The sequence below is a fragment of the Ambystoma mexicanum genome, chromosome 4q, assembly GCF_040938575.1.
Source record: "Ambystoma mexicanum isolate Mex_15411 chromosome 4q, UKY_AmexF1_1, whole genome shotgun sequence".
In the NCBI taxonomy this organism is placed as follows: Eukaryota; Metazoa; Chordata; class Amphibia; order Caudata; family Ambystomatidae; genus Ambystoma; species Ambystoma mexicanum.
This window is the reverse complement of record NC_090928.1, coordinates 757008285-757024953: the sequence shown is the minus strand read 5'-3', so window position 1 is coordinate 757024953 and position 16669 is coordinate 757008285. Positions and strand designations below refer to the sequence as shown.

The 16669-nt window shown below is 44.3% G+C and overlaps 1 protein-coding gene across 1 annotated transcript in view; it reads right to left on the bottom strand.

The window, feature by feature from the left end:
* Positions 1 to 16669, bottom strand: part of NDUFAF5 (NADH:ubiquinone oxidoreductase complex assembly factor 5) — a 534186-nt gene that overhangs the window by 125095 nt on the left and 392422 nt on the right. The window contains exon 8 of the mRNA XM_069608340.1: positions 7726 to 7786. Coding sequence (XP_069464441.1) covers positions 7726 to 7786 — 61 coding nt within the window. The remainder of the gene's footprint in view (positions 1 to 7725; positions 7787 to 16669) is intronic.

The window sequence follows — 16669 nt, the reverse complement described above, 5'->3', positions numbered from 1 at the left end:
TCAGGATTCCTGTGCCTCTGCTTACTCTGCCATATTACATTGTGCGGTGAACAGCCCAGTGAAAACACTTCCACAAAACCAGCCTTACACACCACCTATTTTGACACCCTAAAAACAGGAACATTGTAAACAACAAACACATAGGAGCCTACACTTTGCTTCTACCCACAAAGTTCCTATGATATTTTTGAACCAGTTGGCAGCAGAGCAGTGGCATAGGAAGAAACGTTAATATTACAGCTGGATCTGAAGAGGCATTTAAGGGGAAAGAACATCTTTTAATAAACAAAGTATCCCTGTTGGCAAAGTTAATTACATTTTTACCCCCTAGAAAAGCACTTGATTCCAGGTACATAGCCAAATCTTTTCTGCACCCTGTTTGAAACCCAGACATTGGAAGTGAAATGGGAGGGCATATAAAACAGCTTTTGGTTTTCCCCTCCCTTCCTTACCACAGCCTAGACACAAGTCATTCAACACGGGCCCTACTGAGGTTCCTTATGGAGCTTTGCAGTAGAATCACACATATTTGCCTTTTAAGGAAATAGCTACAATGCTCAGGAGGTACAGAAGATTGAGTGCCTTCTTCTGTAACTAAAAACACCTCTTCTGCAATTCCCTGTTATCAGTTAAACAAGATGTATGGGGATGCTAGAGGCAATAAACACAGAACACATGAGTATATTGGAAAGCCCTATGCAGCTGAGCATAGTCAAAAACAGAAGCTGCAGTATCCTAGACTGTTACTAGAGTTTCCTATCTTTAGCATACAAACACATTTCCTTCACTGTACTATACTGCTGAAATACACATTTCCTTCACTGTACTGTACTGCTGAAATATCCAGGTTGGTTTTTCAAAGTTGCTGATTTTGTCCTACACCCCCAATGAGCATTCTCCAGTGCCATTCCCCAGTACCCTTCTCTGGTTCCCGTGCTAGCCTCCAATAATAGTTGACAGGGCTCTGTAGAAAGTGAGGGGTTGTATCACTAAAACATTCACTGGAATATTTGCATACCCACAATACTGCGTAAGCAAATCAGATTGATATCCCCACCATGATATGGGCAATTTAAGAACATGTTATCAATCTACATGTACACAATTATTTTGCACTGCATTAAAGACTGTTTGCAGCATACCTCCTCCTAATATTTTTAGGTAGTACTATACAAGTGCTCAGTGAAACCGGTTTTGTATAGCAGAGAGTTACTACATAATTTGTTAAGGTCTATGCCCACTGGAACTCTGAAAAGCTGGAAAGGATGAAGATTGTGTAAAAAGAATTCTCGCCATTTGAATATCTGTAGCCCTAATACTATGTACGACTGTTACCAGGCATGCCCCATTACCCATTATCCCACAGGTGAAGTAAAAGTTATTGCAATGTTGCTCGTCACCTATAACTTGCAAGGGTACCGCTTCAAAGCGCTTGCCTGACACATGTACAAATGTACAAAGAATAGGAAGAATGGGATGAGATTACACATTCAATTATCTTGCTCAATTACAGTCAGTATCGAATATTTCAGCTGACAGTTGGGTTACATAGTGTTGGTAACGCTTTTGCTAAGGTACCATGAGTCACAGAAATGCTGGTGCTTGAACACTATTCATATCACAACAAACAAAGCAAGTGGATGTAGGTACAGGTCTGGTAGCCTTTTGCTGAGCCCAGGCAGCAAGAGTCAAGGTTGTCTGGTAATATCATGATGTGGCCTGGGACGGAAGTTAGTCACAGGGAATAAATGCTGTAGATTCAAGTATAGGAGCCATGGGTGGGGAGGGAAGGTTATTTGGTTGTGCTTGTGTGCAGTCATAGCTTAGATCTTCTGTTCATGGAGCCACTCATTTATATTCGTTTTTAACTCATTGAGGGTGTACTCTGATTTGTAGGTTCTTAGGTTTTTAAGGATACGCTAGGCACAGTAGGGTTATGTAAATAGGCTACACAAAAGTATACGTACTAGTTAGTATGATTTAGGTTTATTAAGAGAGAAATCATATGTCTGGTAACTGCTGTGGCTTGTGCCTTATTCATTCTTGAATATTGGAATTGTCTGTGTACGCTGCTAAAACTATTCTAAGTGGCACCCAGAAGAAAGCTGGGCAAGCGCACATGTGCACAACTTAGAGGGAACATTGCTAATGGGAATAGTAGGCCAAAACACCTGGAGAGATGCAGGTTGCAGACCCCTGGGCTAGAGAGCAATAGTGGAAACTGGTCTCCAAATAAAAACCCTCAACAGTTGTTGGAGTCACTGAAGCAGTGCATCAACCATCTACCCCAAGAAGCCAACCCAAACTTGGATTTTATGGACACTTTTGTTAAGTAGCTGTGGGTATGGCCACGGATAAGCATGCATGTAGGTAGTTGGCCAAGATGCTGTCACCTGACTGGGACAAGAGGGAGAGACGCGTAGTTTCCATTAACCAGAGGACTCATTTGGTATTTTGTTTTTCTGTGTTCTGTGAGAAAAAAAGGCTGACATCCACTTCTGGATTCCAGTCATTTGTGCATCCCACTTGGCCATCCAACACCTGTAAAATATATTTAATATCGCTGGGGGACAGTAAGATCCACAATCCTCATGTGGCTTCAACAGAAGAAGAATATTTGGGCAAGTTCATGTATGCGTAAGGGCTTTAGTAGTAAAAGCTTTTTCATACATTTTTAAAATATATGGTGATAGCTCCTCCACATATGCTTTATAAAAGTGAGCTGAGAAGCAGTATGGGCCTGGGGTTTTGCCACTCAAAAGGTCTATTGTTGCCTTGCCTATTTCAGTTACTCAGGGTGGAGTCTCAAGTTGCACTGCTATCGAAGACAGCAATGAGTTATATCAATCTCATCCAGATACGTACAGAAATCGAAGTTCGAGCAAGTGACGTTTTTAAATATAAATCAACAACTATTCAATTTATTTGAAAGTGATCTGTAACTGCAATCCCACTGTTAATCACAACATAAGCACATTGGTCCATTCTCCATCGACTAACAAGGACAGGGGTCTACTTGGGCTGTGTATTTCCGAGGAAGCAGCAGCAGTCTGCTGTTTTGACGAATTGCATGAGCTTCTTATTCATCAGAAACCATCTTTAGTCCAGTGATATACCCGCCTCTACTGTGTTAATCCGTATATTCCGAATATTTTTTTAGAATACCTGCCTCTTTGGATATTCATATTCCACGAATAAAACAAAGGCTTCTCATAAAGTAGCACAAGTCAATAAAGTGCCCATATTAATATCAAAAGAGGTTGCAAATGCTTCAATAATTTTGGTTTGAAATACTGTGTCTGTCTGAGGCGTTAATCTCCATTCCCTGCTTCTGGCCAATATACTTTAATGGGATTTATGACGGACTACGGTATCATAACATTCCCGCTAGCATGGTGCTTTCTTTAATTTATGCCATAGCAATGGGGGAATATATGGAAGTAAGCTTTACATGCTGCAGAATCGTGTACAAATTGTCTGAATACCATATGCTGCACTCCCCAAATGTCAACTAGATCATAGAAGGGCAAGATATGTTTCATCATGTCACCCAGATCCGCCAACAACTGTCAAGGTCTGCATACCAGACAGTATTGAAAGCCCCAATTAATGGTACAGTATCCAAACAAACTCAGTCAGCTAATTGGTCGAAAAACTCAAGTGAGCAAAACATGGTCGCCATACACTATCGGATCTGAAGCTTATGTTTACCAACTTTCCCCAACACAAACAAATCTGCCATCCAGGTCTATCATGGATTTCTCATGAACGAAGCATACTGACTTATATATAAAAACTGCTACAGCCTGTGCAGATTTAGAGCATGTAACATAATATATATAGAAATCCCAAAAAACTGCAACACACTTCATTATTCTTCTGAGCCACAGATGTGGCTCTTGTAAGCATAGCAAGTTCATAGAATGTCTGCCACATATGACATATTAGCACCAGTGCAGGGGAGCCAGCCAATCAGGTGGATAGGAACGCAGGCTTTAACCGCAGATGAAAGCCAGCGTTCCAGCCAGACTGATGGTCGGCTCCCCCTGCTGCCATCTTCCCCTCACCCTACTACATCTTTTTTTTTAAACCCTTCCCACCCCCCACTCACATCCTTCCTCCTGGCTCCAGCTGGCTGCCATGGAAAGGGGAGAGGGGTTCCCTTTTCCATGGCGTTATCCGCCCTCGCTTCGCTCCCTGGACTGACAGGCCGTTAACCCCCATTCTTGCCCTTGGAGCAGGATAGTGCCCTATTGTATGTATTTTGTGTAAGGTAATCAATCCACAGACATTCCATGTCATAATAGCAATCTTATCATCCCCACCATTCAGCACACGCATGTAATAGCAAAGTCCGAGCCTAACGTGGATTCCCAAGGAAACTCATCTTGCGTATCTTTCTTAAAAAGCCATCCTTTGTCATACTCTAATCATTGTGATGCCACAAATATAATCCCTTGACACTCAATATTATCACCTCGCAGCAATCCTCAACTATGTGCACAAATAATTATATATATATATTATTACTGCATCTAAACAATGTTTATAGTCCTACCTGACTACTATTCCCATACTAGTAAATACATAGCATTATAGCTGTAAAAAAAGAACACTGAAACAATAGGGTGTACAAGTATCAGAAGCATTACATTAATCTTAAAATTGTAATCAATTTAACAACTTTGAATAGCATCTCTATTCAAATCTACAGTTCGTGTGCCAAGATGGATCAAGCACTGTCTTGTGCGAAGATGTTCCAGTCACCAATGTAGAGTCTGCAAATTGCATTGCAGTTTCTGGACCTGTATAAAAATTGGTTTTATCGTCCAGAACAATAGTCAATTTGGCTGGAAACCTCATTAGGGACTCCGCACCCTTGTTTCATAGCAATGTTGTCACTGCGTCAAACTTCTTACATGCTATTTGTATCCCTGAACTGAAATCTGGGTAAATCTGCAATTAGCTGGATAACTGGCATAGAACTGGAGTTCTTTGAATCAGAAAATGCTGGGAGTAGCAGGCCTGGGTTTATTCAGACATTTTCCTAAGAAATCCTCTTGTGCCCCAAGAATGCACACATTACATCTTCCCGACCTCCCCTCTCAATCCTCAACACTATCTTTAATGATTTTAAGGTCATTCTCCAAATTGTGGATTTTCCTGCCCATTTCTGAGATGTTCTACACTGCTGCCTTAACCCTCTCCTATGCCGATATGCCATTGATATACCTGACCAGCTGATAGCATAGCTTAGATATTGTCCACATGCAATGCAATTCCATCTACTTGAGTGACATGAACAATGTTTAATACAAAATGCACCCATTTCAAATTAGTATTTTAGGTTGCAAAGTTGCAAGCACATTGGTTGATGCAGTTTAAGAGATGGCCAGGATGGGGAAGGCAGTTTTCTGGTAGAGTCCTCTTGAATCATGAATTGGCTCATATTTAATACTTGATGACTTAACTCGAGAATGTCCCTGGTAGAGGCACTAAATGGGGCGTGGAGCAAGCAGGCGCTACGGGCCTGCCCCACCAATGAATGGCATGCTTTATAGGTTGAACCAACAACGAGAAAGCATAGGCAAAACTCAGAAAAATAGGAATACATTATAGTTTGTCAGAGAAGAATGTTTTTTTATTATCTGCTTCTACTAATATTAAAGCATTTTAAATTCCTCACCAGCAGAGAGCTGACCGATAAACTGATGATCATGCACCTGAGAGGCCACAGCTATGCCCCTTTAACTCTGCCTGCTGTGACAAATCTGCGGATGTCGTCCCTTCTCCCATAGGGGGAGACATTCCCCAGGTGGTCATAGCAGTACAGTATTACTCCTGGGGGTTGTGCTCAAGGGAAGGATCACCTGGTAAGGGAAGCCCCTAAGAGATAAGGACAACCATTCTCAGGAGACGCTGTATGTGTCCACTGTAAAAATCCCTCACCCCTCCCACAATCCGAATTCTCTTTCAATCCCCCTGATAGTAGTACCATTAGTTACTGTGAGGTTTATTCACATCAGGGAGTAGAACTGACTAGTAACCATAGAAATAATGTGAGGAAGAAGAGAACTGGAAGCATGATGATCACTTCCTCGAATAGGATGGAATGGACTAGTTGTTTTACATCACTGATTGGCCCGGGAAATACAAATGGGCCAAGCAAAGCCAGAGAGGGGAGCCCCAACCTCCATTCAGAATGTACGGGAGACGCCAAGCCGAGGTGCAGGGAGACGCTGCCGAAAAAGCCAAGCATGGAAGACGAGAAACACGTCCGAGGAGGCAGACCTCTTGGAAACGCTCTCCGAAGAGATCAACAGGCGGCCTCTGGTTAAACCTGCTACCAGAGAATGAGCTCCCATCTGGAAGCAGAGGAACCGACGGACGGACAGACCGTCCAAGCGACACTGGAGCCAAATGAAGGACAAGCGGCAGGGTCAAGCTGCAGGGACACTGCAGACCAAAAATGGCACCACAAAAAACTGTGAGGCTGTGGGAACCCCTCAGAGAACAGAAACAAAACTCTAGGACCCTGAGCAAAAACCTGAACATATATAAAGCAAGCGTATGCTTGGCAAATAAGGGAGGCAAGCAATCATAGAGGCATAGTACGAAGCTGGGTACCACATCCACTGGAAAACAAGAACAATACTGAGAATGAATATGTAACAGGGTCGGAGACCGCCAAGAAATCAGGAAGATTGATCAGAAACACATTGACTTGGCAGGAGAGAGTACCAAATCCCTGCGTTACTGCACTGAGAGTCTGGGACTCGCACCCACATGAGAAAGGAATCCTCAGAGGGTCTGGGACCATACAAACCAAATATTGCAAGTCTGGGAACCGCACCCAAAAAGAGATAGCATATGTTAGAAGTGTTACTTTGCAGGAGAGTAAACCAAGTAACTGAACATCACGAGTCTGGTAATTACACCCCTAGCAGGACAGTCCATGAAAGGACGAAGGCTTGGCAGGAGAGTACACCATGTCAAATCGAATGTTACAAGTCTGGGACCTGCAGCCAAATAAGAAGTTTCATGAAAGGATAACTGCTTGGCAGGAGACTGAACCAAGCAGTTATATTGGGAGTCTGGGACCCACACCCAAAACAAGAACAGAAAGCATCCTACACTTGGCAGAGGGAACATGCCAAGGTGATCAATTTATAGGAAACGCATGAGGAGGATATTCTTGTGAACTGACTGTTGACATTTGTGGAAGCAAGTACAGGCCTGCGAGGCCATATAAAGAGAGAAACGCATAGAAAGGATCCTAGAGGCCACGACATTAATCATTGCAATCGTACAGTTGTTGGACCTTACTTTATTTTTCTCACTTTTTGCCCAAAAGATTGGGACTTTCCTGTTGTTTCGAACCAGAAGGAACATTTTTACTTGAGGAAGAGATCATCCTTGCATAGTTGGTTTTTGTTACTAGTGATCGGGACAGAAGTAGGCTTTTGAGACACAACAGTGACAGACTTAATCATTTGGACATTCTGACAGTTTCCTTAGTTTTCTTAGAGGCAAGGAAACACCTCTTTGTTTTAGGGATAGAGAGCCATTTTTCCAACCCTTTTCATATAATAAAAGTTTCTGAACACAAAGATGCCACTACTGTGTCCGAGTCTTACTATCTGACCCCTCACACTGCCTATGTTTGATCCAGATTATTTTTTTGTCAAAAAGCTCCGTTATATCGATATTTAACAGGATACTTACCTTGCAAATCTTTCATAACCTCAAACATTCCTGGATAATGAACTTCAATTTCATCAGTGTCCTACGTGAAAAAAAAACAAAGAAAACATATGAACCAAACTGCAAGAAAAAAATGTTTTATAGGCTGCAGAAGTCACAGCTGAGGGATCAATGGACAATTCAAACACCAAATGTCAGTTCACAGTGACCTTTTATTTGTAACTGAAACCGGGAACAGGGATTAGGTGTTTTGGCTGGGCCCATTGGGTGGTGTCAGGGTTTCACAAATCAAATAGCCTTTCTGCAGGACTGTGTTCCTCAGTATTTTCCTTTCTCCCACTCTATTGGATCTGCTTTCTTAGCGGCAAAAACAGTCACTCAAAGTCTGAGGAATGTATAGTTTCACACACTTCTTTTTGTCTGTTCTTGCCAGGACCTGGTATTAGTTCTCCCGGAATCTACCAAGTGGTAATTTAGCACACTTAAGTATTCCAAAGGGGTCAGGTACAGGGCAATACTATAGATGATACGATCAAGGGGTTAACAACCCCATTTAGTGGTGACAGGAAATCGGTTCTATGTGAAAAGACATCATTTTAAAGCTCTCAAGAGAAAAAGACCAGTCTTACAGGGTGCTATGAGTTCTTTGGTTGGTGTCTTATGCCCGTGCACCACTGCGTGATCTTGCTTAAAAAGGATGGAATGGGAACTGTATGGTACTTCCCCTCATTTCACCTTTTGTTGTCCTTTTTTGCCCTTTCCTTCCAGTCTCTCACTCTCTTGCCCATCCCTCAGCTCCTTGTTCAGTTTTTCCTCTCTGCCTCCTTGCCGCTACACAATGTTCTCTCCTTCCTCCTCTCCTTCTTCCACTTTTTTACCTCCTCCTCAATGCTCTCTCTTCTTGTTGTGCTCTGCCCTTCTTTCGCCCCTCCCCTCAAGTCTTTTTCTCCCTTTTCCACCACCTTGACACTCTGCCACATTTCCTCATTTCTCTCTACCACCACTTTTATTTCTCTCTCTCTCCCTCTCTCCTCCTATTTGTCTCTCATTTTGCTCCTCATCAGCCCTTTTCGGCTTCCTCTCCTCTTACTTTGGCCTATATGCAAGAGCTACAGTTTGCTCAACTTGTTCCATAAATATGTTGGCAATAGAGAGCATCCCAAGGCTACTTCTCCAATCTGCTGGAACCACTTAGCAATGAAGATGAACACCTTGTATTACAAAGTAAGATCCAACATGTCCAATATCATATTAAGTTGGTCAAAGAAAAAATCATATTTACCGGCATTAAATAACGAGACACCGTATTTAGCTATGTGAAGATAAATAAATGTATAAAAAGGTTGGACATGTAAGGTAACTAACCAGGAGTTCATGTCCGACTTCAGCTCATTGAGTGTTTCAAGTAGGAGCATCATATCTCGAAATGAAATGGTAAATTGGTAACAAAAAGACGCAAGCAATTTTCAATGTAATGGGAAAGAGGTTCCGTTTTAGAACCAATTCCACTGACAATAGGTTCTACACTAGGAAGCTTGTCAAAAGGTTCATGTAATTTAGGCATGCAATAATCGGTATTACCCAAATTGATCGAAAGAATTTTAACGAATGGTAGATTTGACCGAATTTGGTCACTACCATTAGTTAAAATTTTTGCAATCAATTTGAAGCTGAAAATAGCGAACATGAAGAGCAGGTGTTGCGGGGGTGTCCCCTGCATCCTTAACATTGGGGGCGGGGGACAAAAATTGCTTGGACTCCTGTTTTTAATGAACGGTCAAAAAGGAGGCCTGCGCAGTTACACTATGGGCAGTCCACCCGCGAACAAAAAGTTTGGGGGCAGACAACCCAGATCTTAATAATCAGTGTTTTAGGAAAACCTGCTTTAGGATAGGCACCTTCTTCAGATGTTAGAACCCCTTATAGAATTGTGGAACACAGGCCTGGTTACTTGGCTGCACACTGTTCAAAGACACAGATTTACATCACATAAGTGCTTGTCAATCCATATGTCTTTCTCTTTAAATATTATTAACCTATGTTTGCTACGACTTGCATGAGCCATAAAGCTTAGATATAATAAGTATCTTTGATCTATTGGTTTTCTGTTCCGTTGCTGGGCAAATATATCCGTGCTTATTTTTAAATGTCTCAACAGGTACAGCTAGTTGTCTGGGCTATGAGCATATCTACCTTTGAATCCAGTCACTATTTACATGGCTGGTTTCAATGATTCAACTAAACAAATCAGCTATTGTGTTATTCTCTGTCTTTACTATGTCTAACAAGGCAGTTTACCTAATGATCTGAAAACTGAGTTTGTAGTGAATTTTTCCATCAACACACCCCGACTAGTCCATCTGTCATGTTCCTGAACATATGAAGTTAAGCATCCTTGTCCGATCTGTAATATGCATTCTGTGACAAAAAGGCATATTAAGATGATCCGTTCCCATTGATATATAATTCTTCTTGTTTGTAATAACGATATTCCCACCTTAATCTGAAATTGGGCCTCATTACAAGTTTGCTGTTCCAGAAACAACGGTGCTGATAGCACCGTACCAGGACCGTTTTCTGGACCGGCACATTCCGACCCGCGATGGTGGAAACACTGTCACTGCAAAGTGACCCCCACAGTGCTACCGCACCTGGAAGCACCGTGACCATAAACAGCGGGACGATTCGCTGGACGTCCCTGAATTACCAACACGCTGGTATATCAGGTACATTACGGGTACCACCTACACGGAAACACCGCCATAAAAATGGCGTTAGCAACATGACCACCGCGCCTGTATTACCGCCACTAGACCAGGAGTTAAACAGTGCCAGGTGAGCAGCAACAGGCCCCAGGTGGCCAAAATTAGCCCAGCTGCACACCATTGGCCATTGGGAATGTACAAAAGGACCACACCCACACCCACACCCAACCTACCTCCCAACACAACCATGCTGGTAATCAGGCCACAGGTGTACAGAATTAGCTCTGCTGCACACCATTGGTCATTGGGAACTTACAAATGGACGACACCCACACCCAACCCACCTCCCAACACAACCATGTTGGTCTAGCAGCAATTGGGCTGGGGAACCTACAAGCAGCTACTGAGTTAGAAGCAGCACTGAGGCACAGGAGGAGGCATGGCGCAGGCGGAAAATGAGGAACCAGGTGGCCATCCCAAACATGTAGCCACCAATACCCTGCCATCAGAGCCTCGTCCTGGAACCTGACCCCAAGTCAAATCGACACCGTATACCGACTTGACAGGGACACCATTATATCAATAGTCAACCTCATCAATGATGACATCTGCAGCATCATAAACATCCGGACTGCAATCCCACCCTTGCTGAAGGTAGTGTCAGTACTGCACTTCCTGGTAACCGGCACATACCAGCACACCGTTGGTGAGCTGCATGGGCTGTCACAACCCTGTTTTTCAAGGATAATGTTCCAGGTACTGGATGCGCTGCTGCACCATGTGTCAGCCCACATTGCCCTACCCCGAACCCCTGCACAGGTCAATGCCACCAAAGTGGCCTTCCATGCCCTTGTCGGCATGCCCAGTTGCATTGGTGCGTTAGATTGCACCCATTAGGAGTTGACTGCCAGATATGCCATTGAGGCGGTGTATAGAAATCGGAAACAATTCCAGTCCCTGAACGTGCAGATGGTCTGTGATGCAGAACAACTCGTCACTCATTGCTGTGCATGTTTCCCAGGATCGACACATGACTCAATGATTTTGCGGAACTCCACATTGCCAGGGTACATGGCACGTTACATCGGAGAGAGCACCTGGCTGTTGGGTGAGTAGAATGACCAATGCAGGACCTCCGTGTAGTGTGGGGGGGGACAAATAGACACTCACCAGAGTGCTCATGGCTGTTGGGTAAGTAGAATGACCAATGCATGACCTCTGTGAAGTGGGGGGGCAAATAGACACTCACAAGAGCGCACATGGCTGTTGGGTGAGCAGAATGACCAATGTAGGGCCTCTGTGTAGTGGGGGGGAATAGACATTCAGCAGAGTGATCATGGCTGTTGGATGAGTAGAATGACCAATGCAGGACCTCTGTGTAGTGGGGGGTGGCGCGGAGGGGTCAGTAAAGCGTCTCGAAACTGAAGTCTGTGGCATGTACTATGTTGTGTGCTAACAAAATACTGAGACTGTGTACATGCCATCATCGCCAACAGCAAATTCCCACCATAAACATCCCATCACCTTTCTGTCACTCCCATGCAGGTGATGCCGGATACCCCCTCACGCCATGGTTCATGACACCCATCAGACGACCATGGAACAGGCATGAGGAGTCCTACAACCGGGCACACATACGTACACGGGGCATCATAGAGCAGACTTTTGGACTGCCGAAGGCCAGGTTCTGCTGCCTCAGCAGGTCCGGCAGGGCATTGATGTATAGCCCCGTAAAGGTTGGCAAAATTGTGCTGGTATTTGCCATGCTGCACAAGATGTGGAACTGCTTACTGAGATGCTTGCAGACTGTGACACCTGTTACATGGAGCAGTCTATCATCAATTTCCACTACGAGGAAGAGTAGGAGTTTGTCTACAAAAACACTTCTCAGCTGCGGAGCGGCAGCAGATCTGCTTGCTGAGGTGCTTGCAGTCTGTGGCAGTCTGCGGCGGTCCGCAACTAGCAATCTACAAATAGCTGGGGAAGTTACCCACCATGTCAACAAACTGCCGTGAGGAGGAGAGACACTGGCTCCGCAGTCAGCGTACTCGCAGTGAAGACAGTGGGCTAGAGCATTATAGCCCCTTGAAATATCGTAAAAACAGGAAAATATTGGAGCAACACACAGACAATGTGCGCCTCAGAGACATTCCCACTTCCACCCCTACTCCTATCCCCACCTTCTAAACCTGCCAGACGTGCACCCCAAGCGACCAAGCTCACCATAAGGAAAACACCAACTGTACTTGGAGTTGGTGAGTTAACACCTAAAATACCACAAGAAGCCTCCATACAAGAGGTAAGAAGCTGTCCAGAAAACAAGCTACTCACCGAAGCGCCAGGCCGGATGGTGTCTCAGGCACCGCCGGAGAAGGTAGAACGCCAGTCAGGCGGACCGTGTGTCCTAGCTGCCCACAAGGAGGGCTCCCGGCCGGGAGAGTTCCGCAAGGGCTCCGGTGAGAGGCTGTTCAGGGTCGGTGGAGGGCCTGGAGGAGGAGGCCGTAGAGGCCGACCCCTTAGGCGATGGGCTCGGGGCAGGGGAATTGAGTAGTGAGGCGGAGCGGTGGCCGGCCTCTGTTGGGGAGGGGGAGGAGGCCGTGGCTGACATTTCGGCTCCTAGCTCTGCTCCACCAACAAAGCCAGGGAAGGACGGCGTGGAGTGGACCCCCTCATGAGTGAGGGGGAGCTGGACTTGATGGCCTCCCACGGCAACAGCGGGATTGCTGAGCCGCCGAATGTGGCGGAGGAGGAGGGCTTCCATGGCCAGATGCCGGAAAGCGAATCAACAGCGCCAGGAGGGAGGGACGGACTCCTATGCATGGTGGGGGAGTCGTGAAAGCTAACGGCGAAGGAGACACGCCGGATCTCAACACAGAGCGGGAGAGGAACATCAGAGAGGCACTCTCTATGAGATTAGACAAGGGTCAGCCTGCCTCCGCCAAAATCGATAAAAATGTGGAGTTCAGACTCATTGCCAAAACCTCCTGGGGCACTAGAAATTTCAAGTGCCGGAGCAGTCAAAAGAGATCCTATAAAAAATCGCCAAAGAAGTACACCCAGTAACAGCGAGGGCGGACTTGACAACTCCTCCAACTACTCCACAGATCTCAGCTTTGCAGAAATGGTCCCAGGACATTTCGTATGAAAAGACTGATGACTCCAACATTGACACGGACTCGGACCAATGGGAGATCACCAAAAATAGGGAACTCAAAGAGAGAAATTTGTTTGACAGCAAGGAACAAATGGCAGACTGGCAACACCCGAAAAGGAGGGTAGCCTAAAAAAAGACTCAAACGACTCACAAAAGATCCACAGCTACTGAAAAACGAAGGGACCATAACAGACCCATTTTCCCAATGTAGGGAAAGAAGATGGACTTAAAACACTCCACCGGTGGGTCAGCCAAGTGTCTTGAAACATGACGCAAAAAAACAAACAGGAAATCAAACTTCTGGACCCATGAAAGGGGCTTTGGAATTTTTAGTTCATAGATGCCCAAAAAAGACAGCTATCAACAACAACGAGATATCGGACACAGAGCTACTAGAAGGAACATTAGAAGCTACAGAAACTACACAACTAACCAATATGGGAACGCTACCCATGCCAAAACAAAAGATGGGCGGACACAACGTGCCCAAATTAACCAATGAAACAGAGAAAAGATGGCATTTTGGAAAACATCCAGCAATCAAAACGTCTGAGTAAACTAAACATCTGAGCTCCCCACAATTATTCCAGCCCAAACAAGATACAAACAGAAATCTACTAGAAATGAAAAGACCGTCAACAGAAAGGCAAGACCATGAGACACTAGGAACCCTCAGAAAGGTAACCGAAGGGGAGGGTACCCTGAGGGCAGTACCAAAAGAGGATGGCCTCAACTCAAACTTAGACAAAGAAAAGCAAGCAAAAGAGGAAGAACTAGTAACAGGAAGGGCTTCTGGAAATACTGATCTATGGGCCAATTTCAAAACCAGATTTAATCTCAAAACCAGAGGTGACCTATGAGAAACAGAGAGGAAGATTGGAATCACAGGAAACACAATCATCACCACTCACTTTAAACACTCCACGGAACCAAAACAGATTAAGCGAAACAGGAAGGGGTGCAGGAAATCAAACTCCCAACAAAAAAACGGACCTCTTCTCTATAATGTCAACCCTGACGATAGCTTCGCCCCATTTACAAAACTCTATGAGGCCTTAAACAATCAAAGGACCTTCTGACCATGGTGGCCCTTGCGCAAACACGGCTATCCTTCTTGGAAGGTTACTTTACTTCGATAGAGCAAAACAAACTAATTACAGTGTAAAGAACCACTCCAACGGGGCCCATACAGAAGAGGGCTCAGGAAGAGTCATCAACTCAAACAGTACAAGTGAAGCCAAAAACATATCACTTATTGACCCAAAACAGCAAAGCTCTGTCTGAAACATTGAGCACGAGCCAGTCAGTATCAGGAAAACAAGACCTAGCTACACAACTTAAGGACTTGGGCCCCAGGAATCAGGGGAAAACAACACACGAAAAGAAACAAGGGTTGACTGCAGTAATTGGAGGTAAGAGTTTGAATGCATCAACCAATTCCAGAAGAGAAATACCAAAAAGAGAACTGAACCCAAGGAACAAAAGACAAAATGTATGTACGTCCCAAGGGACAAAAGGTTTGCTACAAATTACAAGACACCCCCCGATTGAGGATACCCCACAAGCGAAACCAAATGGAAATGTCAGTTTGGCTTTACAAAAACTAGGGGCAAGGGAAAGAGGAAACAAAGATGGTACCCCGAGGCAACTGGCCCTTATGTTCGAAGACAGAAACTTTCGAAAAGGAATATCAAAAATCAAAACTTTGAGTAGTGACCCCCTATCCATGAGATTCCGCAGCACGATCAATCGCTAACGGAATCGGAACTAATGGAAATTGGACTAAACATAACTCAAGATTCGGCAGTGGATACAGACCAGGATCATACAACAAACAGGAAACGAAAATCAACCGAGACCCCGGATAGTCTGACTCTAGGAGAACCAGAAAAAAAGATAACCATCCTTGATCCACAATCGCCAATTTTCCTCACATTGGAGGAAAAAAAGGATAAAGCAATGGAAAAAAGGGCCAAAACTCGAATCACCAAGAAAGAAGACTACGAAAACAGATCATTAAGGTCTTCCAAAGAGCGACCTCTTATCAAATATGTGGATAGAAGACCGCCGAAAAATGAGCAGGGCTTAATAAGCAGAGAGAGGAGAAGGTCCACAAAATGGAAATCTCGAGTACATGTGAATGCAGACTCCATAAGAAGATCCTCAAACCAAAGACATCCCTTTAAAAGGTCAACATGGAGGGCCTATGGTGAAAGACATGAAAAAAGAGCTTGACTGACGAGAACAGAGAGAACAACAAAAACCCATACATTTTTATTAAAACGAGTACGGGGAAAAAAAGAAAGAGGAACAATTTTAAATCGAAGATCAATCCTGGCACTTTTTCATCAAGTACCCTCCCTAAGATCACTAGGCTCGGACGATATCGATATAATCAAGTTCATAGACGATAAAGCAACAGACAAAGTCTACCTGCACATAACTTCACAATTGGTAAGGACATCATTAAGAGAAGCAAAGTACAAGCTAAAAGCCCTTGCCTTAGACCTAATTAAAGTGGAGCATTTTGGGCGTGAGGAGAGAAAGAACCCGGACAGAGCAAATGGTAGACTAACTTCTTCCACCCTGACTGAGTCAAGGCATGAAAACGGAAAAGAGAAACGAGTCAAGCGACAAGGCTCGCTGGAGACAACTGGAAAATCATTGAATCTGGAATCAAAGAGAAGCACCGACTACCGACCAAATTTCATTCAAAGAGGTTGTCGCTCTAACTCAAGAGAAAATACAAGAACAAGGAAAATCAAACAGGAGAAAGAGAAACAGGAGTACAGATCCATCCTTGGACGAGACTGTCAAGAGGCTAGAACCCAGCATAAAGGAGAGCCTAGAAGTGACAAAAAATGGAATAGAGAACTATGTTTGGAAAAGGAAAGGGTCCATCATGGGCCACAGAAAAATTGGAAGATCACCATAGAGCAAAACAGACCTAAAAGCATACACAAAGAACTTGACTGCAAACTAAGACAAAACCTCATAAATAAGGATCTAAAGCAATGGGAGTGGTTACCGAAAGCATTGGCCTACAATCAGAGATCCTAGCCACAAACAGGTTCACAATTTACGCAGGAGACCAAAAAAAGGAGTT